The 27997-nt window shown below is 40.9% G+C and overlaps 2 protein-coding genes across 6 annotated transcripts in view; one reads left to right on the top strand and one right to left on the bottom strand.

The window, feature by feature from the left end:
• NDC80 (NDC80 kinetochore complex component) lies at positions 1 to 27838 on the bottom strand. 3 transcript variants are annotated; one of them, XM_037892788.2, is made up of 17 exons: positions 27705 to 27838; positions 24132 to 24242; positions 23176 to 23262; positions 21824 to 21947; positions 21513 to 21682; positions 19610 to 19712; positions 18628 to 18714; positions 14559 to 14652; positions 13038 to 13144; positions 8300 to 8444; positions 7233 to 7438; positions 5856 to 6008; positions 5195 to 5284; positions 3429 to 3521; positions 1803 to 1933; positions 1070 to 1172; positions 1 to 647 (listed from the first exon to the last, which is right to left on the bottom strand). In XM_037892788.2, exons 2-17 carry the CDS (start codon positions 24230 to 24232, stop codon positions 525 to 527), a joined length of 1917 nt encoding a protein of 638 aa, XP_037748716.1. In that variant the 5' UTR covers positions 24233 to 24242; positions 27705 to 27838; the 3' UTR covers positions 1 to 524. The 3 variants fall into 3 exon arrangements, with proteins under 3 accessions (XP_037748716.1, XP_037748715.1, XP_037748717.1); XM_037892787.2 differs by having other exon boundaries at positions 27679 to 27816; XM_037892789.2 differs by having other exon boundaries at positions 27594 to 27792.
• METTL4 (methyltransferase 4, N6-adenosine) overlaps positions 27737 to 27997 on the top strand; it is a 29170-nt gene continuing 28909 nt past the window's right edge. Inside the window, exon 1 of one of the 3 annotated variants that reach the window (XM_043538791.1) lies at positions 27737 to 27785. The gene's annotated coding sequence lies outside the window, so the exon portion shown is untranslated. Of the gene's footprint in view, positions 27786 to 27818; positions 27996 to 27997 lie in introns of those variants that run through there. The other 2 variants (XM_007064889.3, XM_043538789.1) reach the window with 2 other exon arrangements.

Below are 27997 nucleotides of genomic sequence, written 5' to 3'. Positions count from 1 at the left end.
TTATTAGTAATCTTATAGGTTTATTGCAACATTAGTCAATACAAAGTTTTCAGATGGCAGATTTTCAAGTGGCAATGTCCCTTTAAGCACTGGGACTTGATGTCCCATCTATAAATCCATTCCAGGCCATTTTTCAGACTGGTAGCGCTGTATCTTAAACCCATTAAATATTTCTAGGAGAAGCACAAGTAACGTGAACACCTCCTACTAGTTACAGAGGGATTAAAATTAAATTTGTTCTCTGGGCTGTGTCTTGCCATAGTTGCATAAATGGATAACAAAGAAAGTAAAAACAAATCCATTACTTTATTTGCAAATAATTTGATTAACCTCTTAATTTGTTTTATAGAATGCTGCAGATACTAAAAACTAAAAGGAAGCTATGTACATTTGTAAAAGAGTCTATGAAACATAACAGCAATTCAGCTAACAAGGAAATCTATGACGGGTGATGCCTACATTGAAGGACGGATGCCTCTAGAGCTCTGCAAATTCAAAATTTTTATCTTCATCCTTTTTGAGAATTACACTGCATCAGCCTTCTTTTTATAGTTGTCTAGGATCTCTCTTAAGTTTGCCAATAAATCTTCTGACATGAATTCTTCAAAGTCTCTATCAACCTTTACATTCTGCTCACCCAGGTATTTCTGAAAGAGAGTTACAGCAAACTAGTTAAACTATTGCTTTCTCTAATAATGTTGAACGATGGTTTCTTCTTAAGTATTTGGGATTTGCGAGCTGCATGTGTTTTGAGTAATCTCAACTTCTAAATGTGAAATATTTTAAGTCATCCTATTCTTGAGGGAGACACAGGAGGAGGAGGGAGGAAGATTAAAATGGACAAGGAAGGACTACTAAATTTCAGCTGCCATTCCTGACTTCTACTGAACAAAGGATTAAACTTATCAACTTTATTATCAGAAGCTCCAAGCTCTTTTTAACAGGACTATAGATGCTATGATTGGTATTTTATTCAAAGGAGCAAACTCTTTAATACAGATGCAGTTATCCTTCGGAAAGTCCCACGTTCAGAAGGATTTCATTTTAGACAGCAACAAGTTTGACTTACCTCTACTGATACTACATGAGTAGCAATCACTTCCAACAGTCGGTTCAAATTATCACCCACTTTCCTACTCTCTTCTGTTGTCATCTGCATAACAACCTGGTATCTAAAGAATAAAAAACCCTTTCCTTAATTATACAAGTTGAATAACAGTGGAAACAGAATCACTTTACTCTGGCTGATGGTTCATCAGAGTAATACAACTTTTTATGGGATAATTTATTTGAATTAGATCAGACTTGTTTTCTTAAACTTAACTTTGAAAAACAAGGATAATTTTTATGCTGCTCAATAAAAAGTAGAGGATCACAAGGAAAAGAAGAACAACTGAGAAAATCCTGTCTATCAGGATCAAAATACAGCTTTCTTGGATTTTTCTGGATGAATTACTGCACTCAGGTATGTCTTTACTGAACTCTGATGGATTTACACTCTCACTATAACCAAATACATCATATGAAGGTACACTGGAAGACAACTGAACACAACTATTGGGCAGACTGGTTAAATATCCTGGCAAAGCACATTTACTGTGGAGGGAAAATATTTTATAGCTCTAAGCTTGCAGAAGGAGGATAATGATATTGAGTCTCATGAAAAATAACTGAAATGGGTACTTACTCACTTAAGGAACTATAAAAATATCATCATATAATGCTAGACATGTTAAAACTTAACACTGAATGACCTGTGCAATATATCTCAAAAACCAATCCCTAGCTGTTGTTGGACTTACTGCCGCTGAACATCATGCAACTCGTTCATAGCTTCACTGAAGCCTTCATTGATTCCACTCTCAAGTAAGTGTTTATGCTTCTCCAGTAATTCCAGCTCAGTTGCACATTTTCTCTCTTTCTCTTCTGCTTCCTGTAATGGTAACACATAAATTAGTATTTCTGTTTTTTATTTTTAAGAGATAAATTGTTCTCTCTCAATTTCCTACCACTACTCATATTAGAATTAGTAAATCAACACACTTGTAATGCCATGCTGCAGCTTATTTGGAAACCAAATGAGAGAGTTCAAGGGAGCTCTGGAGTACAACCCCCACTCCACCCTTCAAGGCTTGCGTTGCTCCAGCCTTCCCTTCCAAGTCTAACAGCCAGCCCGCCCTCTCGCCCCCCCCAAGTTATTTGAAGAATTAAGATAGGCAATAGTATTCACCTCTCTCACAGTGGGAGTACTCTGGGATCCTGATTACTCCTGCACATTTTTGTGATTTTACAAGAATATCCATTTTTAAGTTTTTCTTTCCCCTGTTCCTCTGTGAAAGGCTCAAACAAAACAGGCGAAAGACTGACTATATGCAGGGAAAGAGTGAAGTTGGCAATACACATAGTGCTATCAAATGCACAAAACCAACAAAAAGAATTCCCACACTCCAGAGCTTTCAGTTCTAGTAAACTTAAATGTTACTCATAAGAGCAGATAAGTCATACTTCTGCTAAAAAATTGTTGATAGTCTTTCTAATGTTTGTATAGTGTTTTGAAAGTTATATGAATAAGTATTATTACCAATATCACAGCTGTTAAATATTTTGTAGACTGGGGGTATGTCTACACCACCCGCCAGATTGGCGGGTAGTGATCGATCCAGCAGGGGTCGATTTATCTGGGGCAATAAGTTGACCGCCGAGCGCTCTCCCGTTGACTCCTGTACTCCATCGCCGTGAGAGGTGCAGGCAGAGTTGATGGGGGAGCAGCAGCAGTCGACTCAACGCGGTGAAGACACCACGGTAAGTCGATCTAAGTAAGTCGACTTCAGCTACGTTATTCACGTAGCTGAAGTTGCATAACTTAGATCGATTCCCCCCCCCAGTGTAGACCAGGGCTTACTCTAATAGCACAGTATCAACAGCCGAGTTTAGGTGTGTTGTGAGGCAAGAGTGTGATGGTCAGCTGCCTTCAACTCCTAATTAGTGCATCAGTAGCCAAGTAATGCAGACCCTTTTTGTGGTTTACAGCTCTACTAACTCTTTCAAACCTACACCTCTAACATTAACACTAGCTTATTTTGAAGTAGCATTTTTTCCTGTGCATCACTCTTTCTCAGAAATATAGTTCTCAGGGCAAGAACAAACATAAGAGAAGGGGTTGCTATGCAAGGTGACAGGTGCCAAAGCAGTAATAGGGATGTTAAGGGGACCACTCAGTCAACAGGAGGGCTCTTTTTTGTTACCAAACATGTTCTACTGGATGTTAGATCAAGACTTTCTTCAGCGCTGAAGTCTCAATTATGTATCAGTTTGTTTATGACTGTGACAGCATCAGTAAGACTCAAATGGCCAGTCAGAACACAACTTTGGATTCTCACTATCCAAATCCTTCATTTAATTTGTCTCACTTTATAAACAGTGCCTACCTTAAGCTTCTGGTGGTGAAGGTCATCCAGCTTTTGGGCCTCTTCCTTAAGCATTTTAACACTGCTTTTCTTTTCTAATACCATTGTGTTCACCTGAAAGTACACGGTTAAAAAAGTCCAACGGTAGTCCTTCAAAAATTCCAATCTGCAATTTTGAGTACTTTCCACTTTCACAGAAAATATATACATAGAAGCCACATCCCCCCATGATTCTTATTTCAACTCCCAAAGATGAATACTTAGATCAACTCCTATTATGTACCAGTGTAAGGAATAATTGTTAGTGACACAAACTATGTATACAGAGAGAATTGTACCCTTTGCCTTCAGTATTACCTCTGATTAAGTGGGGATGGAGGTTGGGGGAAGAGGTGAAAATAAGCTACTTCAAAAACAGGTCTTAATATTCTTAATATGAATAACTATTAGAAAACTAATATAAACTTTGACAAGCCATATTTTCTGTGTACAAAACATTTCCTGAACAAGAGAATTTTGTAATAGGTGTCCTATTAAAAGTGCTTTTTAAAGTGGCAGCAAACTTAGCAGTATGTTATTTCATCAGAAATTTCAAGAACAATTCTTCTATCTGATGCAGTACCAGTTTTGAATGCTCATTTGTTGGCTCCTCCTACAGACATGTCTACACTTTTTTTTTTAAAAAGCTGCTCCTGTTAGCTAATACATATATATTATGTGTAGTATACACCACATTAATGGATATTATGCCTTCAGTATTCATATACATTATATATATATGTGTGTTGGGAAGTTATAGTAACTGAATGTATTATACTATTCTTTCCACAATTCTGTTCACCCATGTCAAGTATCCCATAACACTTTGCAAAGCTGAGTTCAGAAACTCATTAGAAAATAGGAAGCCTGTCAAAGTCAAGATCATTTGTTCTAGGTCCCAATAGAGGTACTTTCACAGGCAACTGGCTTGGAATATAGTATCCAAAACAAAGATAAGGAAAGGTATAGGACAAGAAGTTAAGGAACTGGTGGGTTGGATCTTAGGTGATGTATAAAGTACTTTTTAACTGGTAAACAGCCATGATATAAATGTAAGTGGTCTTGGGGCTGTATCTTTGAAGCACACCTATTGTGTGATAATCATGCTGAGAGAAAAAAAGAGTTGTTCTCAGGAGGTGTATGTATGTCTTCCTTTTGTATTGTAGCACACTGTTTTGTATATAGACAAATTGGCTGAGCTTAGTTATTTGGGCTCTTGAGCATTTTTAATATCCAACTGCAAATATAGTCAAAATCAATTGGCTATAATATTAATCAACAACCTCTAAACATGTAACACCTTCCCCAAACTAATCCATCTTCAGGTACCTGCTAGGCCCAGTTCTACTCTGAAACCTACAAGATATCAGCCAGTTAGTGATGGCTAGGTTGGGCAGAAGTCTGAGAAAGCTCATTTTACTTATTTGTTTGTCTAAAAAGAAAAAGCTTTCCAATATTTCCGCAAACTTATCTGACTGCATCTTATTTTTGTTACCCTTGACCACCCAACTTTCTCTTCTGTTAATCACTTTTGCATCTTTGAGGCATGGACCATAGGTACCTTTGTTTCGTACTGTGCCTAGTACAATATGGGGTGGGGGGGATGGACTGACCCTGGCAAAGGCCTTTGGGCACTACCAGAATAAAAAAAATAAAAATAAAATGTTTTTATAATATGTAAGTGGTCAAGTGTTGGTAATGGTCTAGCAAAGCTTAATATCGAGACACCATAAGCATGTGTAGCTCACCTGTTCCAATGTATCCTCTAAACCCATTTTCTTGTGGGTAGCTTTTCTAATTTCTTCTTCTGTCCTATTTATGAGCTCCATAAGGGGAGCCTGAAATGCACATACAAAAGAAATAGCCATTTAAGAAGCGGTGCATGTTGCAATAAGGAAATTGTCCCAGAAACCTCCAGAATTTACAATAATTTAGAATTGAACAAAACCATTATTGCTCAGAGAAAAGCCCCACCACAATTTAAAACTTCAAAGGATGGGCATCTGGAACCTCTTCAGCAAGACTCAAGCTTTCAACCAGGCCACTTTATAAGCAAAAAAGATGACTTGGGGTGGTGCGTGAGACAAAAAAAAAAAAAAAAAAAAGAAAAAAAGAAAAAAGACCCTGAAAGTGATGTCCGTTTCTCCCCTCCCTCCCAAAATGACTTACCACTCCCACCATCCCTTATACTTTTTTTTTTTTTTTTTTTTAAACTTAGACCATCTATACTTTACCATTTATTTCCTTTTGCCATTCCCGTCAGTACATCTCAAAGCACTGTACTGACGTTACATAGGGTAGTTTAAAACTTCCTAACAAAGTTGCTTATAAATGAAATACTAACTCTGTTCCTAGGAGTGAAGCAGCAATAAAATTACCAGTCTTTTAAACACAATGGTGTCCACTTACATGAATATGAGTTCTGTATTTGACTAGACAGTTTGGTCCTGCTTCAGGATTAAACTTAATCTCAAAGTCATGGCCTTTAGAATTCTCTGCACTTATTGGGATTAGTTTCAGCTTTCGAGCCAGTTTGTGATACTCTGCCAGTTGTGTTTCGATCTGTTCGGTTGCGGGGGGAAAGTGGAGGGGGAAAAGCCAAAAATTAACAGAAATTCCAAGCATGCATCCAACTCCAAAGCCTTGCAGCAAGCTCATTGTTCTTACTATGAGTAAAAGAGTGCCCAATTGCTCCATGAGCGCACACACTTCTTGGAAATGCAAGAGTTCTAGGTTTTGTTAATTTACCAATTAGCGTTTTTGGTTTAACCACTGCGAGTCCTGTAGATTGGCTCTCAGAAGTTTCATAATGTATACAAGTGAGATTGAACAGTTTCCTTATTTGACTTATTGTATTTTCTCATCATGAAGTATAACTACTCTCCAGTTTTCACTTGGGTACTGACTCTCAAAGCTAGGAGATGGATACTTATGAGTAGTTTGTAAGGCTCCAAAAAAAGGCAAACATCTGTCATAACTGCAATGCTTCTAATGTAGGGAGCAAGAGTTATGGACACTGCACATACACAATTGTATGGCCTAGCAAGTTATTTTAATGATTACTTACCTAGAGAGTTTCAAAATTGGCCTGTTTCCTGATCCCCAGGTGTTACTTAGCAACAGTGCAACATCTGTTTTGTTTTTATTTCGCATTAGCTCTGACTTTTACAGCTATAAGCAAGTGCCATGTAAAGTTATACAGTGTTTGAGCAGAATTATTTTTTTTTTGGTGTGCTTTGCCCAACAAGCAGCAACTTTAAAAAACTGCCATTTTAAATTAGAATACTAAGGGCCAAACTCATACTTTCAGCAGGGCTGAATTCAATGGAATTGAGGGACGAGTTTGGTCTTAAAAGCTCAGGGAAATATTGATGCAAATTAAAGTGCTAAAATGGCATAAATTACATTAGGGATATTTAATTCCAAGAAAGTGATTTAGACAGCCAGCAACTTTGAAAACTCCCTTTCTGCATCAACATCAGTGGTTGACAGCGGTGCATACGTGCTATCCCATAGATGATGCACAAATCATTATGCATCACAAAGACATTTCCACTCCACTTGAAAGGAGAGGTGGGCAAGAACAAAAGTGTTTGTTCAAGATAAGAATAAATACAGACACTTTTAACAGATTAAAAATGATAAGACATTACTGCTATTGTTAAATTAATTTAGGAAACTAAATGGCAGTAGTGTCTTAAATTTCAGTTTTTGACTAATCTTGAATTAAGTTTTAAGGATGCAAACTGACAATTGCCTCTCACAGATAGTAGAGCTTTCACATACCGCCTCTTTCCCTTTAGCATATTTCATCTCTTCGTTCCATAATTGGTGTTCTTCTGCCTCCAGTTCCTTGGTCAGCTTGTTGATGGTTTGCTGCAGTTCATCCCTTTCATGATTTATTCTCTCAATGTCTGCAACTGAGTACTTCTGGTTATCAAAGATGTGCTGGAGGCGTGCATTCTCCTGCTTCATCGCTTCAACTTCCATTTCTGAATTTACAAAAAGTTTTTTTAGATCTATTAGAAACTCAGACTAGTTAATGGCTGTGTAAGCATTATAACTACTCCATATTAGTTCATACTCTGCTGTCTTAAAAGTTTCCTAATTTAATACCTGACGTATATTTCTGAGCCCTGGAGTTAACATCTCTAATGTGACTTAAATCAGCAATACTATAACTTTTAGCAAAAGAAAAGGTGATTGTTTCAGAAGTTTGGGCAATTTCTAGTTAAAACAAGTTAGAATCAGATGTTTTGCCAATTAAATATTAATATGGAAAGGAAATCACTAAATATACACTAAAATTAATAATAGAATCTTACATTTAGAAAGATTATTTTTGTATAAAAAGGATCCCCAAATGCTTTACAAACAACATAGGGATGCTTTCACTCAGTTTTGAAGTAAACCTAGCTCTAGACCAGTGTTCTCAAGCTTTTTTACTGGTGTCTCCTTTCACAAAACAAGCCTCTGAGTGCAGCTATCCTTATAAATTAAAAGTGTGTAATAACTTCATGACCGCCAATTTGAGAACCTGTGTTCTAGATGTTAAAATAAATAAAAAAATCAGGATCAACTAATAGGTTCTTAATTATCAGCCTATGCATTTTTTAAAAGTGATGTATACATTGGTCTGGGAAATAATCACCTCACTTGCCATTTCCTCACCACACCCTCTTCAGAGCCTATAGAGTGGCTACAAATCTAATAAAATCTGTTTTGTTAGGAATCTATATAGGAAAGTTTCTCTGTAGGATCATGATATGCACAATAAATATTTCACACTCTTAAAGCTGAACTAAGTTGTTTTTAGCATGGTCGACCATTTGTGAACAGTGCTTCTTCCTCACCTGCTGTTTCAAGTTCCCCATTAATTCCTTTCACTTTCTGGTCAAGGATGGTTGCATGAGACTCCAGATTAACCATGTAAGCCTGATATTTCTGAACATCTGCTTGCAAAGAAGATTTCAGTTTTTTCAATGACACTAAACGATCCTTTTGTGGGGAGGAGAAGGGGGGGAAAAAAAAAACACCAACCTCTCACTTAGAGAATTTGTAGAAATAAAATCATTTTTACTTTCTATGCAGGACTGTGCCGCGACGACAAGAAGCTTTGTTAGGCTGATCAAGTTTTCCTTTATACTCGCTCCCTCTTTTTAGCAGTTGACTTAACTTGTCTAAAGCCTTAGGCATTCCCAACAGCTTTATTAACCTCAAACATTTCAATCCAAAAGCCTCTGATACTTTTGTTTGAATCACAATAACACTTAGACGCCTGTATCAAGGATAAGGGCCCAGTAGTGCTAGGCACTGAACAACAAGCAATAAGCTAGTTCCACCTCAGAGAACTTGCAATTTAGGGTTATGACAAGACACAACAGATGGTGGAAACAGGGGAGAGGGGACAACAGTAAAACAAGCACATTTTGAACAGGAGAAGTACAGAAACTCCTCACTTAAAGTCCTCCCGGTTAACGTTGTTTCCTTATTACGTTGCCCATCAATTAGGGAACATGCTCATTTAAAGTTGCGCAGTGCTCCCTTATAACGTTGTTTGGCAGCCACCTGCTTTGTCCACTGCTTGCAGAAAGAGTAGCCCGTTGGAGCTAGCCGCGGGGGGGTGGGGGGGGGACAGGGGCTTGGAACCAGGGTGGATCGGCAACCCCCCTAAATTCCTTTTATAGCAGCCACCCAGCAGGCTATCAATCGCCAGGCAGTTCAACTGTCCCTCCCCCCACTGCCATGTGCTGCTCCTGCCCTCTGTCTTGGAGCTGCTCCCAGGAGCCTGCTGCTTGCTGTGCGGGGGGGTGAGGGGGTGTGCTAATGTCAGGGGTAAAGGAGCGGGGAGGAGGGGGATACCATTGGGCCATCCACACAGAGCGTGCGGTGGGGGAGGGGGGGTGAAGGGATGGGACACGACAGGACAGGGGTCAGGGAGCTTGCTGGCAGCAGCTGCTGTCTCAACTTGCTGATCTACTTAAAAAGGCAATGTACTTAGAGTGGAGTCAGCATACTTAAAGGGGCAATACACGTCTCTCTCTCATACATGGTGTGTGTCTCTGTCTGCCATGCTGTCACCCCTCCCTCCATTTGTGCTGCCTTGTAGAGTGTAAGGCTACATTAACAACAACGTGTTAACCCTTGAGGGCTCAGCCTAATGCTAGTTCATCATTTAGCAGTAAGGCGTTCCTTGGGAAATATTCCTCTTCCACCTTTTGACTCCACCACCTCAACCAAGCTTCACAATCATCATTGCTGTGTTCTGTATTAAATTGTTTAAAACTTATATTGTGTGTGTGTGTATATATATATATTACATAAAAATATAAAATATAATCTTTTGTCTAGCGGAAAAAATTTCCCTGGAACCTATTTACAATAATTCTTATGGGGAAATTGGATTCGCTTAACATTGTTTCGCTTAAAGTAGCATTTTTCAGGAACATAATTACAACGTTAAAGCGGCAAAGAGTCCTGTGGCACCTTATAGACTAACAGACGTATGGGAGCATAAGCTTTCGTGAGTGAATACCCACTTCGTCAGATGCATGTCGTGGAAATTTCCAGAGGCAGGTATAAATATGCAAGCAAGAATCAGGCTAGGGATAACGAGGTTAGTTAAATCAGGGAGGATGAAGCCCTCTTCTAGCAGTTGAGGTGTGAACACCAAGGGAGGAGAAACTGCTTTTGTAGTTGGCTAGCCATTGACAGTCTTTGTTTAATCCTGAGCTGATTGTGTCAAATTTGCAAACGAACTGAAGCTCAGCAGTTTCTCTTTGAAGTCTGGTCCTGAAGTTTTTTTGCTGCAGGATGGCTACCTTTAAATCTGCTATTGTGTGTCCAGGGAGATTGAAACGTTCTGCTACAGGTTTTTGTACATTGCCATTCCTAATCTCTGATTTGTGTCCATTTATCCTTTTACGTAGGGACTGCCCAGTTTGGCCGATGTACATAGCAGAGGGGCATGGCTGGCACATGATGGCGTAGATTACATTGGTGGACGTGCTGGTGAATGAACCGGTGATGGTGTGGCTGATCTGGTTAGGTCCTGTGATGGTGTCGCTGGTGTAGATATGTGGGCAGAGTTGGCATCGAGGTTTGTTGCATGGATTGGTTCCTGGATCTACAACCCATCCTGGACAATGATCCCCCACTTTCACAGGCCTTGGGAGGCAGGCCAGGCCTCGCCCACAGACAACCTGCCAACCTGAACCATATTCTCACCAGCAACTACACACCACACCATATTAACTCTAACTCAGGAACCAATCCATGCAACAAAGCTCGATGCCAACTCTGCCCACATATCTACACCAGTGACACCATCACAGGACCTAACCAGATCAGCCACACCATCACTGGTTCATTCACCTGCACGTCCACCAACGTAATCTACGCCGTCATGTGCCAGCAATGTCCCTCTGCTATGTACATCGGCCAAACTGGACAGTCCCTACATAAAAGGATAAATGGACACAAATCAGAGATTAGGAATGGCAATATATAAAAACCTGTAGAGTGTTAGGATATAGATATTCAGGCCTGTCTGCAAAGGCCTGTACTTTAAGAATTTAGGTGTATTCTTATCACTTGGCTAGTTCTAGAGGTATAAAAGAGAGAATCAAAATCACTGTCTGCTGGTGTAAGGGCCTTCTCTTACTGTGACAGTCTGAGGCCCTGTTCTTAGGCTAAGGCCTTTGGCTAAGCAGCAGAGGCAGCCATAAGCTAGGAAGCGACCGGTCACATCCTCACATTCCAAACTAGTCACATTGAAAGAAGTTGCTACTGGGCTGTTAGGAATACAATCCTGTCCTGATAATGCCTGTCACCTCCAGAGAAAGGGAAGTGCCTAGAAAATGTAAAAGGAAACAGCATCCTGTCTGGCAAGAACTCACTTATCAATACTGGGATGTGAAATCCTCACTTCTATATTGTTTTGTCATTAGAGTTCCCACTTTGCTATTGTTTGTCTGTATAATCTCTGTCTGGTTCTGTGATTGTTCCTGTCTGCTGTATAATTAATTTTGCTGGGTGTAAACTAATTAAGGTGGTGGGATATAATTGGTTACATAATCATGTTACAATATGTTAGGATTGGTTAGTTAAATTTCAGGAAAATGATTGGTTAAGGTATAGCTAAGCAGAACTCAAGTTTTACTATATAATCTGTAGTCAATGAGGAAGTGAGGGGGCGAGGGTGGGAGGTGGTGGGTGTGTGTGGGGGAGATGGGAACAGGGAATGGGGGTAAGGAAATTGGAATCATGTTTTGCTAAAGGGGGAGATGGGAACAGGAAATGGGGGTGGGGAAACTGGAATCCTGTTTGGCTAAAGGGGGAAATGGGAACAGGGACACAGGTATAAGGCTCTGTGGTGTCAGAGCTGGGAAGGAGGATACTAAGGAGGAAAACTGGAATCATGCTTGCTGGAAGTTCACCCCAATAAACATCGAATTGTTTGCACCTTTGGACTTCGGGTATTGTTGCTCTCTGTTCATGCGAGAAGGACCAGGGAAGTACGTGGGTGAAGGAATAAGCTCTCTAACATAGGAGAACACGTCAATCTCCCTGGACGCACAGTAGCAGATTTAAAGGTAGCCATCCTGCAGCAAAAAAACTTCAGGACCAGACTTCAAAGAAAAATTGCTGAGCTTCAGTTCGTTTGCAAATTTGACACAATCAGCTCAGGGTTAAACAAAAACTGTGAATGGCTAGCCAACTACAAAAGCAGTTTCTCCTCCCTTGGTGTTCACACCTCAACTGCTAGAAGAGGGCCTCATCCTCCCTGATTGAACTAATTTCGTTATCCCTAGCCTGATTCTTGCTTGCATATTTATACCTGCCTCTGAAAATTTCTACTACATGCATCCGACAAAGTGGGTATTCACCCACGAAAGCTTATGCTCCAATATGTCTGTTAGTCTATAAGGTGCCACAGGACTCTTTGCTGCTTTTACAGATCCAGACTAACACTGCTATCCCTCTGATACAACATTAAGTGAGGAGTTACTGTAGTCTCAGTTTGCCAGTTACCTAGCTACTGAGCCAATTTATATTTCAGTATATATATATATATATATATATATATATTTAAAATACTTAAACTGACTTTTCAAATACGTAATGCTTTCTTACAAAACAAACATTTTGATAAGTTGCTGCCACTTGTCCCATACTCTTCTCCCACCAAAACCCTCTGGATATTAAGTCCTTGGAGAGAAATCCTGTTGGATAAACAGTGCTTAGAATTACATTGGCTAAACTGCGAAAATTGCAAAGTCTTCCATTATTTGAAAGTATCTACACAATACCCAACTGTGACTCAAGCCTTCCCAAAAAAATGTTTTATATTGCATTGATATAGAGCAAATGATATCCAGGGCCAGCGTGAGTCACTTGGAACATCTGAAGGAATATTTACATTTTATTCTAGCATGAAATAGCCACATCAGTTTGCCCGTCTTACTGTTGTGTTATCAACGCTTGCTATGGAAATATTATTTCCAAGGAATGCGAGAGGAGACCCGGAATATCAATATAAATCAAGTTAAAAAACAGCTCCCCTTCACTTATTTGGGTATATTTACTAACCGGCTCACTTTCCCTTTCTTTTTCTAGTCTTGCAATCTCTTCTTGCAACCTTTTATTTTCTGCTGCTAGAGCCTCCACCTGGAATTCATCTACATTAAATAAATCCTCTGAAAGGAAACAAAAAAAGGTTAGACTGCTCTCGTAAAACATCAACATCCATACTGCATAATACCAAAGCAGTTGCTTTTATTATAGCACACCAGACACCCAGGCTTTGAATAGACACACTTATCGAAAGGTTATAATTTTTATTTAATTCTCATCACACAATCTAGAACACAGACAAAAAAATAAATATAAAATTAACCCAAGTGAGTTCTTGCCTATGTCAGATATATGCAGAAGCTCTACCATGTGGCGAGTTCCAGTAAACAGGGATTCTCAAACTTTTTGATATGTGGGTCACATAATTGTAGTAGAATGTTCACCTCATGAACCAAGTCCCTCAAAACTTCTCAAGTATAGCCCCATTTGTGACTGTGCAACATGTTAACTTATGTAAAAACTGTGATAAATGTGGGGGGAAATGGTCACTTACTCACTCTGCTCCTCTAACAATGATTCTCTTCTTTTCCTCCCAGGTGCCTCCCAACAATTTGATTTGTCCCTTCCCTTGCTCCTTGCACATGCTGGACAGCTGCCTGGTTCTCTTTACTTTTGAACTTTCCCCTCTCACTGATAACTCATGTCTCCTCTCCTACTAATGGCTCCATTAGCAGGCAACTCCAGTCCTATTGGTGGCTCTAGTCTGAGAGTGGCTCCTATGTAAACAGCAGCCACTGAGGGACTGAGTGAGGTTGTGTCCTTGTTTTCAGCTGTTTCGACAGGCTCTCTGTTGGATGCCTGTAGAAGCAGGTGAAAACAAGGACCTGCACCATACAACTTGCCAACACTCTGCAGACCATCAGCAAGTACTTCACAGGTCAGTTTGAGAAGCTCTGCAATACAGTGTGGAACCATACAGGCCCTGAAAAGAGACTGCAGAAGTGGAACCTTCTTACTCATCTGATCTGCTGTCTATATGTATTCAGTCACATCTGCATCTTTTAGTGAGAAAAGGAAATTTGTATTGCCTTTTATTTGTCAGCCCTGCTGAGCCAGGGGTAAGAATGAGCAGCAAACGTTATTTCATCTGTGCATCAACAGCATTGCATAATGCATTCCAATAAGTTACACCCATACAACATCACTGATAACATAGGATTGCACGAGTATTGCTGAGGGCATAGGGTGACCAGCCTGTATTACTGGGAATGATACACAAGATGAAGACAACGTCATCTGACTCTCAGAGCCCAGGCTGAGTTTGCATGGTTGGCAGTTTGGAGGGGGGAAACAAATCCATCCTTTTATTTTCATATCAAATTTGCAAACAAGAGAGAAATAGGGAATCAACCTTTTAGTTACAACTAGGCACTTTACAGAGAAGAATTTCACTTTTGAAACAATTTATGGCCAAATATAGACTAACTCCTTCCCCCCCCGCCCCCCGACACACACACACACACACACAAAACTTACTTAGCTTTGACTGCACTTCTGCATCAAACTCCTCAAAAGTGTCTCCACCCTTCATGAAGTGCTCATAGCACTTTACAGTGTAGTCCATAAAGAGCTGAAAATACAATTTAAAAAACTTGCATAAAGGAAAGCCAAAAGCTTCTAAGCATCTGGATATCCAGTTCCATCCCGCAAGTGGAATTAAACTGAACATCTTAATCAAAAAGATCTGTTATCAGTTTATTTACTAAGCACTGTCCATGTGCTCAACTCTTTACAATACAGACAGATGGGGTCTGTCCCAAGGGATTTACATTCTAAATTAAAAAACAGAATACAGTTCATACTTACTATACACCAACTGATCAGGTGACCATTAACTCTTAGAACTGTTTGTTTTAATCCTGTTAGGATATTTTTAAATAGTTTGAATGAAGATAGCATAACTATATGGTGCATAGGAAAGAGACTATTCTAAGTATAAAAAAGAAGGTGCAAAGATGAGAATGCAGAAGAATACAAAAAGCATGGTGAGAGGCAGTGGAGTGAAAACAAGAACAGGATGAAAATAAAGTGATGTAAGCCGGAGTAGAGTTCAGAAGTTTGAAGGCAAGGTCCAAAAACTTGACTTTCATATAGCAAATGAAAGGATTTAAATAGGGACTTATATGGTACATAAGAGGCATGAGGGGAAATTTTTTTGAAGCAGCATTCTGCATGGCCTGGAGGAGAGCAAAGAGAGAAACCAGCAAGGTGTACAGTAAATGAGGCAGAATGGATGAGGATTCAATGGTACATAATGGGGAAGAGGAAAAATTAGAGGCAAAAGGATGAGTTCAGTTTGAGCTGAAGAGGGAGAGGAGCAGGAGTAATAGTCATCAACCAAAATGCTCAAGAAATTTGGGAAAAAACAAGAAGTGAGCATGGAGAGCAAAGCATGAAGAGAAAACCCATATAAGAGTGAATCCAAGTGGGAGGAGTAATCAACCACATTAACAAAAGAGGAGTCTAGGCAAGCAGCTTTTTGGTGTGGCTATGAGGTCTTTGGTGACCTTGATAAGACATTTAAATGGTGCAGCAGAACTGGATTTAAGGGAATTAAAGACAGAAAGAATAGATTGTGTATTCAATTGAATTTAGATGCAAAAGAGAAGGGAGGAAGCTGACGTGGTATTTGCAGAGGTACGTGTGGTCAAAAAAGTCTGTTTTTTTGTGGTTTTGTTTGTTTTAAAAATAAGATGTATGAGGATGATCTGATATAGTCCCCTGACAGATGATGTAGCCTATATTGTTGGGGAGGGTGTCCATGTAATCCAGGAATCCCCAAAGATTGTAATCTGTTAGCAATTTTAAACTGCAGTTCTCTCAAGAGCAACTGAAAGTGGTATTGTGTGTCTTTTGTTTGTACATTAACTCCAGCTCATATTTGTTCAGTTTACAAAGGTTTTTTTTTTTTTAAAACAGTTTTTTCAATTGCAACTGCCAGCCCTGCAATCTCACCCCAGGATCCAAAATTCATCCAACATTCTTTCTTGCTTGTACATCACTGCTAATAACAATTCTATAGGTCCAATTATGCCCTCTGTCAAACTGTGCAACCCCACTGAAAAGTACTGCATAGCTTTAACTCAGGGCAGAACTTTTATTACTGATAAGAGGAGGAAAGAATGAAGCTTGGCTTTTAGATCTGGGGTTAGGTTGCAGGACTAGCAGCTAGAAAAAAGTTTTACTCAGTTTTAATGTAAAAATGAAGATCTGAACTGGAAACATTTGTGACTAAAGGACCTCTTGATGCCAACTGGCAGAGGGCCCGGGATAAAGGGATCCCCTAGGTTCACCAAAAGAATTTCATGTTAAGGTCTCTAATGAAAGCCAGTCCACTGGTCATCATAATCATTGACAGATGTACGTACAGGAAATATGTGAGGAATTATGAATATATGCTGAAAATTATGTTGTATAGGTCTGGTAGTTAAAGGCAGATCACTCAAGGATATAGTACCTGGAGACAAACTTCTCCAGATAGAAGATGGGAGACACTTATCTCCCTGGTGGACCATTCAGTATCCAGTATCTCACAATAGAAGTCTATTAGCATACTGATTCAAATGCTAATGAAGAACTTATGGAGACTTTAGAAGAGAATTAACAGGAAGAGGTAAATGAGGATTAGGGTTGCCAATTTTGATTGGATGTATTCCGGGAGGTTTCATCACATGACAATCTTTAATTAAAGATTAATCTTTAATTCCTGAAGTCTCCAGGACAACCCTGAAGGGTTGGCAACCCTAATGGGGATGGACAGTTGTGGGGAGTGGAGAAGCAGGGTGGATGAGGAACCCTATTTTCAGGTGAAAAAAAATCAAAGGTTTGGTCTGGTATATTTGGGGATGCAGAGACACACCCTGGCATCTTTTAATCTGTGAAGTCAAGCTGCCAGTGGGCTTGATTTTATAAAAGGGAGATCTCAGCCATCCCGGCTGAAAATTCTTAAAAAGGACTTAGGGTAAGCTCTCCCACAGCAGAAAGAGACCCTCTTGTGAATTAGGTTTAGGTCTAGAAAGCCTGTTATGATTTTGTTTTGTGTGTAACCATATTTCCAATATTCTTACTATCATTTGAATCTTTATGATCAGAGAACAAACTTATTCTGGTTTTTCCTATACATATATCTGAGTGCTGTGGGTTAAGTGGGAAGGCAGGTAATCCTGAATTAAAACTAATAAAATGGTGTGTACTATTCCCTTGGGAGCAGTGAATCTCAGAGTTCTGTGAGTGTTCAGTGGAACAGGGGCTGGACACTCCAGAGGGATGCTTAGAAGACTTGGGGGTTAGCATGTGCCTATTGCTAACCTATGCAAAGAAATTGAGGCCTAGGGAGGCCTGGAAAGCAGTGCTTGTGTTGCCAGAGGATGATGGAGTCAGGGAACCGATCTACATAAGGCACAGACAAGACTACTTCATGCTAAGGGCAGATGGTGGTGAGGTGCCGCACAATCCTGTGAAACGTCACCCCCATAAGAAAGAAACCCTACCTTTTTTAAATGGAGTTACTGTTCATAACAGTATTGCAATTTAATAAGAAAAGAATCAAGTTCCAAATAGAAGAAATCTTTTAGACCTTGCCAAGAGAGGAAAATGAAAAGCAGGATGACAATCCTCTCTTCTCTCCTCCCCACCCCTCCTGAGGAGCAGAAGCACTGTGTGACAGAATCATAAAAACAAAGGATTCCTATTTTAATTTAACAAACAGTTTCCATCCTGAAGTGGAACACTTAGACTATTAATCTGGTGTTAATCCACATTCAGGGAAGTAGTTTTAGCTGTAATTTACCAGTGCCCAGACAAAAGGAGGATGAGTGCCTTTCCTAAGAAATTTATTTTATTTTAAAAATTAATTTGGGTTGAGGTAAACAGTCCAGCCAATAATCGAGAAAATACAATAAAGCTTATGCTGCAAACATAACATAGTACAATCTTACAATTTTAAAAAAATGAGACAGTAGTACAAACTGTTACTTTCTTAAGCTAATTTACATTGTATTCATGATTTTGTGAAAATAGCATTAAAGATGTAAGACTGACCAAGAAAACTGAAAGCCGAATTAAACTAGCTTAAGTTATACACGTTGTCTTATGACAGTATATTTCAGAATCTAGGTCAGAGGTCCCCAAACTGTGGGGCGTGCCCCCTTAGGGGTGGAAAAACATTCAGCGGGGCGTAGTGGGGCCAGGGGGGAAGAGAGGGAGCGCCACCCCGTCCAGCTCCACTCTAGCTCTGCTCTGGCCCTGCCCCCAGCCAGGATCCCGGCTTCCAGCCCCATCCCAAGCCTCGGCCCTCAACCGTAGTCCAGCTGCACCTCTGCACTCGGCCCCAGTCCTCACTCTTGCCCCCAGCCTCAGTCCTGTTCCTGGCCCCAGACCTGCCTCCAGCCTCAGCCCCTTTTACCCCTGTTGCCCCCCCGGAACCACAGCCATGCCAGCCCTGGCTCGAGGGGGTAGCGGGTAGGGGAGACACGACCCTGAAAATTGTGGGGACCACTGCTCTAGATGATCAGTTACTATAGTCACTGGTAAATTATTTTGGTACCTTATGATGTACAATTCCATCTTCTGTTTCTCCTTCCCAGGTCTGTCCTTCATCAAAGGGTGTGTTTTCCCTCATGGCAGAATACAACTAGAAGGGGAATTAATGGCATATGAAGTTAATAGTACTCCAGAGAATGCAGTCTGTGAAGACCTCTACCAGTTGCTGGATTACAGTATCACATTAATTTTAAGAAAAAGTCCATGGATGCAGAATTAGCATCACTGGACCAGTATCTCCTTTTTTTGGAGGTGGTTTCTAAATAGCAGCAGTGAAAATACCAAGTTTTGTTAGTTTAATTCTGCTGTTATGTTGCCAAGCTAAGTCTCGCAAGAGAGGCAAAAGAACTGTCTGGAGACTCCATATAAAAAATTGTATCATTTAACCTTCTGAATGTAAGCCAAATGTATCTTTGCAGCCATAAATACTGGAAGTTTTAGGGTTGGCTTTTCAAGAGTGCTCAAGACACAGGCATACACATCCCATTGTGGGACAGGTGTCCTGCATATTGAAAATCCCACCCTTACAGTTTAAATTTAATAAACTGAAGTAGATGGCCAAGGTCAACAGGAGCAAAAGGGAAGTTCCTCAGAAGCAAGTGGATTTTTCAAGCCCTATCTTACATACCCGCTTTGAATTTAGTCCAGATTTTTTTAAGTGTTCATATATTTCATTTTTACTTACATGTAGGTACCTTGTTTTAGTGTAGGTATTAATCAACATCACAAGTTAGCTTAACAAGAAGTGTAAATATAAAATTAAAATCAAGTCATCTGATATAGCATTATAAAAATAAGGCTAAAGTCTAGCTCTTATGTTACATCATCACTAAAAATGTCATCTGGCAATTTTTTTTTTTTTTGCTTTCTTATTGTAGTGTTTAGGCTACTTCAAAAGTCACTTAAGATACCTCTAACATTCTACCCTACAACAACACTCCATACATGAAAACAAAGTTATTCTGCTCAGTGAAGTCAGATAGTACCTTGACACAATCGATTAGCCAAACCAAAGCTGCTACAATCTGAGGCCAGGTGTGTGGAGCCCCCACTGTGTATATAGAGCTTTTTGACAATGCAAAGGGATACCTACAATGAAAAAGAATCAGAGCATTTCTCAAATAAAAGTTTTGTTCTGGTAAAAATACCCTGACTACACAAAATGGCATTCTTACATACACCTTGAGGCGAACCTTACCAATAAAAGCAAGGATGTGCTTCTACAGAGCAGCTACAGAAGAGCAAAATAGATTCTATTTTACATCATGCATAAAAAAAAAAAAACAGCTAAGTTCCAATAGCAGAATATTTCAGCTGGTGATGACAGAAGTTTAATGTCTTCTTGGAGTGAGGAGGTGGTGGTTTGTTGCATAGACAAGGGTAGTACTGGAGCCAGAAGGGATGTCTTCAGACTATTCCCACAACTCCCATTTGCTCACCAGATTGCAAGACACATCCCTCCCTTTTTCCCTCTTTTTAGTCTGGTGCTGGGGGCAACTCTTGATCTTGACTCTCCTCTGCTGCTCTGCCTCCCCACCTGACATCTCCTCACTCGGAATGATTCTCCCCTTTCTCCTTTTTAGGCTATTTTGAGGAGAGAGACATGCACATCAGTACTAGAAGGCAGGAGAGGGAACTATTTAAACAGGTGCTAGGAAAGGAGACAGAGAGGCCTGGAAGGGAGGGTGATGAGGTGAGGAAGGAAAAAAGAATTCCAACATGTGAAGTACTGACCTATCTTCTCCCTCACTGTGGGATGTGGTAATGGTGCAGGCAAGTCTGAAGCCCATCCACTCCTAACCAACTGGCCAAGAGAAACAGAGGAAGAGCACCCAAGTCCCCACTAAATGAAATTCTCACTTCTGGGGCTCTCTAAATGCAAGACTGGCTTTCAAAGGTGGTTGTGAACTTAAGATCATATTATGAGGCAGAAATAGCATAGTTTTCAGATCCTAGGTTGAACTTACAGTGCTGGGAGCTAAATAAAACAACATCTGTAATCTGACCAAATTTGACATGCAAGTTACTGAGAAAGTTCATAAATATATAACACCTGGATGTTGCATTGCTAACTACAGACACAGTTTGGAAATCTTCTGAAATTCAATGTGTGGAAAAGTGCACATTTTCTTCTGATTTTGGATTGCAGTACGCAAAATTAGTTTAGATTTATAGGGCAATGAGCTAAAAACGTTTTGCTGGTAAAGTGTGCCAAAGTGTTTTAAATGCAAATGTTCTTTAAACACCCAGATTCAGTTTTTTAAAAAATGAATTATTTAAATCCATCTTCCAGCTCTGGAGACAAGTTTCTTAAACAGTCTTTTCATTACAAGAATCGTTACCATGTTTTGACAGCTACCCAGGATTGTATTCTGGTTACCTGGTCTCTAGTAAAATAGTCAGTTTCTCAGTATCACACAGAAAGGCCATTAGAGAGCACCCTTCTTTTCAAAATTTCCACTAGATAACAGAAACCAAAAACCTCGCGTATTTGACATGGTGAGCATGCTTGACTCAAAGATATCAATATGAGCTGAGGGTAATCATCACCTTGCTACCAGCACAAGGCACCTCACAGGATGAGTTAAATGCAATTCACACTTCCTCATGAAGTTGGAAATTTGGAGACTACCAACATTTAAGATTTTTTGAAAATGTTGGACCTACTGCTATTTCCAAGCAACACCTAAGATTACTATTACAACAGCTAATTGTCCAGTTTGAGTGAAACGCACCCCAAAAAACCCTCTACATTCAACAAGCCACCTCCTAAACAAAACAAACAGGACCAACAACAATACTGGGGAGGGAGTTTAAACTACACAATTTTAAGTTTTACCATGCCCTTTTACATTAAGAAATTGAAAAGAATGAATTCCTGATGCATACCCAAGCTCTTTAAAGATTCTGGGGATTTCCTCTTCAAACTTAGAATCAGGAAGCTCGTAAGGGCACAGGAAGCCATAGATAAAAGTGAAGATCTTTAAAAAGTCCTTAACAGATGGAGACTGGAGTGATTTCATGGAGACATTATGGGCATAACCATTCTCTACAAGAAACTGAGAAAAGACACATGCATATTACTAGTGTGTGTAGGTAGATTCTAGACAAAAGCTAGGTTTGAGGCAAAGGAAAAAGGTAGATTTTGATTAGCCCCATTTATGATTTAAACCAAACATTTAAAGAAAATAGCAAAATACCTCACAGAGTTGTCGGATACACTGCTGGATGAATGCCTTGTCATGAAGTGGCCTGGGATCCTTGATCTTTTCTGTACCAAACACACCATACTGACTGTTACGTGAACCTCCAGGACCACTAGTTCTAGAAACAAAAAGTTTAGATACCTGTAGACCATAACCGTAGTGTTCTTAAGCTTATTTAATTTTATTCACTTAATCACTTTTATTAAAGAATAATTACTCTGCTATGTCATTTGTATTCTGGAACAGGTTATCCACACAGGGAGTTATTCCGAAATAGTTATTGCAGAATAAGTTATTCTGCATTATCTATGTTAGTCAATGTCTCCATTTAGACAAAGCCTTAGTTTTAATACTAGTTGAATAACAACAGTTAATTGGACTAATAGCCAAAACAAACAGATATAAACCTTATCCTTAGCTTTAAAATATAAATTCTTATCTTCCTTACCTTCATCCTATCACGGAAGTTTTTGGTGGTCCCCATCCTCTAGCTCAGGGGTCGGCAACCTATGGCACGTGTGCCAAAGACGGCACATGAGCAATTTTTAATGGCACTCTGCTGTCTGCCACGCACCTACTCTATGTGGACAGTTCCGGGACCCCAGACCGGCAGCGGGCAGAGCGGGGCTGGCAGCCGGGATCTTGGTTGGCAGGAGCCGGTGGACGGTACCTCAGACTGGCAGCGGGCTGAGCCGCTCAGCCTACTGCTGGTCTGGGGTCCTGGCCGCAGGCCCTACTCAGCCTGTTGCCAGCCTCGGTGAACGGAACCCCAGGCCGGCAGGGGGCTGAGCGGGCCAGCGGTGTAAGATCAGCATTTTACATTTAATTTTAAATGAAGCTTCTTAAACATTTTGAAAACCTTGTTTACATATGACAATAGTTTAGTTATATAATATATAGACATAGAGAGAGACCTTCTAAAAAACGTTAAAATGTATTATTGGCGCGCGAAACCTTAAACTAAAGTGAATAAATGAAGACTTGGCACACCACTTCTAAAAGGTTGCTGACCCCTGCTCTACCTTATTATCCCCAACTCAGGTCTAACTGAGAAAAAAATTCATGGGGGAGCAGAGCAGTACAGCCCACTAAAGACTTTTCCCATTGCCTCTCCCCTTGCTGTGGCTTCTGAGGGGAGGTCAGTGATCTGCACAGGTGCATGATCTCTGTATTGCTCAACCCTTGTGAGGAGAGATAGAGCTATGAAGCTGCTCCTGCTCCAAAGTGCCCCAAATCCATTCTTCCCCCCATAGAAATCTTTCTAGGGAAAACATAAATTGCAGAAATCTTTAAAAAGTAATTGAACAGCTTTTTAAATTTACTGCACAGAGCCCTGTCATCAATACCTTTTACCAAAGAAGCTGACTTTTCTTTCTGAGGTACCAGATGCAGGTTTACTCATACTCAGCTTCCCAAAGGTTGTTCTGTCTTGCCTTAAAAAAAAAAAAAGGTTTGTGTAAGTTACTGATATTACAATAAGTTCATGCTTTATGCTCACTTAAGATATCCTCTCACGCCAAGCTTTTATTTTTAGATTGGGAAAGGAAGACAAGCTTTCTGGGTTCAGTGCCCATCTGGTTTCTTAATGCTGAACTAGCTGAATAAACTGAAATGAAGAAAACATTCTCTCTACAGTGCACCTGCAGAAAAGGCAACTGCTACTTCAACAAGCACTGGTTCCGCGTACTTACCCAGTGACAAACCACAGAACTGGTGGAACATTCTTTAAAAACAACTGGCAACAAACACATATTGCTTAGAATTATTTTTTGCATTTAATTTAAATGACTGTAATAGAGTATAATAAATTAAGGCATTAGCACAGATTGACAATTTTAAATTGATTTTTAAAAAATAAACCTGTACTTAAATTTTAAAAAATCAGATTTTTTTTTTTTTAAAAGCACCAATTTTTATCCACCCTGAGCTAGACTAAGCATTTTAGAATTACAGCTTCTTGGTGCTGCTGACCAATTAAATATATTCTTTGGAGACTGCCACTTGTATAAAACCACTGCTGCCAGATGTTCTGTACTTGATAATGCAACAACAACAACAAAAAAAGTTAAAATATGACATTTTAGTCACATGAAAGCCAGGAAATTAAAGTTTTAGCTCCCAAAGTGTCATACATTGACTATATTTGCATGCACACATAAATTATGGCATTAAAGTTAACACCATCACACAACTTGTTGTTTATGGATCTGACCCTACAGAGACTTAGACATGCTTAACCCAATGGGATTAACAATTAACTTTGTGAAAATCCACTCTGAATGACTTGATCAGTGACACTTACGCCTGTGGTGTCTGAAGACCCATCTTGTTGGTATCCTGCACTCTCAGAGGCATCATGGATTGTCGACCACTGCTACCAGTGGTACTCGAGCTGCGCCGCATTGTGATTAAACTACAAGGCAAATTATGTTGGTATTAGAGGAAAGTCACAGTGTCAAGGAACATCATCCTTCTTGTAACATCACAGCCAATATGTGCAGAGGCTGGATTGAACTAGGGTGGGTTGGTATCTTGGACCAGCAATTATCTGATGGCCCTATCATTCCCGAAGAAATTGAAGTTTTGTATAATAAAAAAAATAGTAAGTAAACCTCCCAAATGTATACTGTCTGAGAACTGCAGCTAGAGACTGAAACAAAAGCTTTATGAAAGGGATGACCTGCCCGATTCACCTTAGTGACGCTCTAACTCTGAAGGCCACTAATTACAGCATTAAACATTTAAAGGAACTATTTCACCAGTGTTATATGCAGTTTTAGTTTCAGGATATTAGAGAGACAAGGCGGGTGAGGTAATATCTTTTATTAGACGAACTTCCGCTGGTGAAAGAGAAAAGTTTTTGAGCTACCCAGAGCTCTTCTTCAGGTCAGGGAAAATTAATCTGAGTGTCACAGCAGAATATAAAGAGGAATAGATTGTTTAGCATGAGGAGTTAACACATGTTGCAAGAGACCATTTAAAATGAAGTGGACAGTTAACACTTCTGCAGCCATAAGTCAAAAGAGGTTTATTGGATTACGGAATGTTGTAATGAAACATAAAACCAGTATCTAATGAATCTATGATTTTTTTGGTATCTAGCAGAGTTATGAATTTAAACTCCCAAGCTCATCTTTTCAAGGTGTTGTGCAGGTTTCCTCTGAGGATGAGGACTAAGAGATCAGATATGGATTAACTGCTTTGTGAAAAGTGTTGACCTATGGGTGATAGGGTATTTTTCTCTTATTTTTCTGAGAGAGTTAATTTGAGAGTGTAGTGATTGCCTAGTTTCACCCACATTGTTGTTGTTGGGGCATTTGATGCACTGGATGAAGTACACCACATATTGTGATAGGCATCTGTAGGACATATTTCAGAGTAGCAGCCGTGTTAGTCTGTATTCGCAAAAAGAAAAGGAGTACTTGTGGCACCTTAGAGACTAACACATTTATTTGAGCATAAGCTTTCGTGAGCTACAGCTCACTTCATCGGATGCATTCGAAAAGTACTCCTTTTCTTTTTGTAGGACATATGGATCTTGAAAGATATGTTATGGGTGAGAATGATGATTGATCATTGTAGTAGGGGAGGTATGTCTGCAAGTTTTTTATCTGTTATTCTGGCAGGGTCTGGGTTGCTTTGACTTGGTATGTCCTAGTCTGTAGGGAGGTTGCTTCTCATGAGCATGGCAAGGTTGGGGAGAGTGTTCGCAGACCAGAAAAGGGAGTTCCAGAAAGAAATCGTTCAGGATGTGGTCCCCATCAAGTATGGGTTATAGTTGTTTGATGATGTTTCATAGAGGTTCCAGTAAGGGGTGCTAGGTGACAACTAGGCATGTGCGGTCAGTGGGGTTATTATTTTTGAATTGAAGCAGGTTCTCTCAGGCTATTTGGATGGCCCATTCCATGGTGTGATCTACTTCTCTGGTGCAGTGTCTTTGTTTGGTGAAGGAGATTTTAAGTGGGTTAAGGTGTGTATCCCAGTTCCCGCCCCGCCCCCCCCAGCATATTCTTGCTTAGGTGTAGATACAAGATTTTTTGGCACATCTGGAGTAGCTACTGGATCTGTGAAGTTAAATCTGGTGATCCATGGATTTCTTATATATAGTTATCTGTAGGGTTCCATTGATGGAGCTAACCATGATGTCCAGCAAGTTGATGCTGATATGTGAGTGTTGTAGAGAGAGAGTGATGTATGGGAAGTGGCTGTTGAAGTTGTGGTAGAAATCTATGAGGGAATTTAGGTTGTCTGTCTAGATGATGAAAACATCATTGATGCATCTCAGGTATACCATTGATTTCATGATGCATTTTTCCAGAAATTCTTCCTTGAGGTGGCCCATGAAGAGGGTGACATATTGGGGAGCCACTGTCTGTTCCCATGGTTTGGACAAAGTGTGTGTCATCGAATGTAATGTTGTTATGGAGAATGAAATGGATGTGTGTGTTTTGCCATGGGATGGATGTGTGTGTTTTGCCATCTGTCTTTTAGATATTTGAGGCAGGCAGCAATGCCATCATGGTGAGGGATGTTGGTGTATAGGGAGGTGACATCCATGGTGGTAAACATAGCGTTCTGAGGGAAACTGTTAAAGTTTCAAAGTTCCTGGAGAAAGTCCATTGAATCTTGGAGGAAACTTGCCCTTTGTATGGTTTAAAGACAGGTTCTAGGAGTCCTGATATTGCTTCAGAAGGAATACCACACCCACAAATGATATACAAGCAGGAAACCCAGGCAGATGCATCTTGGGAAGCATGTAGAAGTTCCCTGGGGTGGGTTTGTGAGTGGATGAGATTATAGATGGGCAGCAGCTCCACTGCAACACCAGCCTTTCAACAACTCAGGCACTCTTCTCAGGACTCTGGTAATCCTATCCTTACTTTAGAGGTGCACTCTGGTAATCCTATTCTTACTTTAACATTAGGTGCACCCCAACCTTCAAGCCCCCCTCAAAGAGCATTCCCTTGCAATATCCAGACCCTGTCATTGGACACTTCCAGAAATTACCAAGTCCGCTATCGCCAAAGAGACAGTGTACACACCAGCCTTTTGGCTCAGTGGAGGACGTGTACCCCACTTTAATATATTGCACTGAGATTAACCCTTTCCCCGGGCGATCTCTTTGCTGCAGCAGGTGCGCTTTGGACAGAGACAGCTGCAAAATCCAGGCCAAACCAGGCACCTGTTGGTTTTACCCGCAACACCCTCCCCAGCCCCACAAGGCCTGCATAGCTAGTGCAGGGCAGGCCTGCCCTACTGGGGTGTGTGCGTGTGTATGGGGGGAGGAGTACAGTGGTGCCTTCGGACTAGCTAGTTGGCAGTAAGGTCTGTCCGTGCCCCTGGCAGGCAGGGCGGGGGCTCCACGTGACACACGCCCCCACCTCCTTCTCTCACAGGCAGAGGGGTCCTGAGTAGGGTTGCCAACTCTGACCGAAGCTATTCCGGGAGGTCCCCCCAACCCGACGCAATGCTATTTTCTTAAAATATCCTCTTAAGTCTCCTGGCTTGCTTTCAATAGTCACCAGCAGTTCGATGCCAATCCTGGAGGGTTGGCAACCCTAGTCCTGAGGAACCGGGCCGCCCCTAGGGACTCTGCCCTGGCCCCGCCAGGGAGCGGGAGCTACCAGCAACGACGCCTGCAGAGCGGGAGGGAACTTGAGCGAGAGGCTCCGGCCCTGGCCCTAGCCAGACCGCCCCGCCATCCCTAGAGGCTCCCTCCCACCCGTTGGCCGGGGGCGCACGCGCCGGAGCCACCCCCACTCACTGTTGTCGTTACGGCCGCCGCAACTTTTTCTTCCTCCCGTCCCAATTTCAAATCCACCCGCCACCGGCGTCTCTCGGCCTCCTACCCAATGCGCGCAGCCGAGCGTCTTACGTCAGGCGAGCTGGGAGACTCTGCCAGTGGCTACGAGCGCCGTCTCACGGAGGTGACCTCACTTCCGTTCTCCTCCGGACGGTATTTGTTCTAATAGCTACGGCAGTTAAAAAAAAAATCCCTCATTAGCATCGGGTTTACTAGCAGTCCTAGCTGTGGCGCTTCAGCGGAAGTTAGGGAACGCCCGCCTGACACAGCCGCTGTGTCCGTACAACAAGATGGCTGCGCTCAGTGTGGGCTCTAATCGCTCAGGTGAGTAGAGCTTCTCCTCGCACAACCGGATGTTCGCCTGT

The sequence above is a fragment of the Chelonia mydas genome, chromosome 2 (assembly GCF_015237465.2).
Source record: "Chelonia mydas isolate rCheMyd1 chromosome 2, rCheMyd1.pri.v2, whole genome shotgun sequence".
Classification (NCBI taxonomy): Eukaryota; Metazoa; Chordata; order Testudines; family Cheloniidae; genus Chelonia; species Chelonia mydas.
The sequence above is the reverse complement of the archived record's forward strand: the minus strand, read 5'-3'. Positions and strand labels throughout refer to the sequence as shown.

What these genes read in the sequence shown, in the direction of transcription:
- NDC80 (XM_037892788.2), bottom strand. Translation starts at nt 24,232, where the DNA reads ATGCGGCGCAGCTCGAGTACCACTGGTAGCAGTGGTCGACAATCCATG. An exon ending in AGAAGTGCAGTCAAAGCTAA is followed by an intron (nt 13,145 to 14,558) that starts GTAAGTTTTGTG and finishes GTTTCCTTTCAG; the next exon opens with AGGATTTATTTAATGTAGAT. An exon ending in CTCATGTAGTATCAGTAGAG is followed by an intron (nt 648 to 1,069) that starts GTAAGTCAAACT and finishes ACTCTCTTTCAG; the next exon opens with AAATACCTGGGTGAGCAGAA.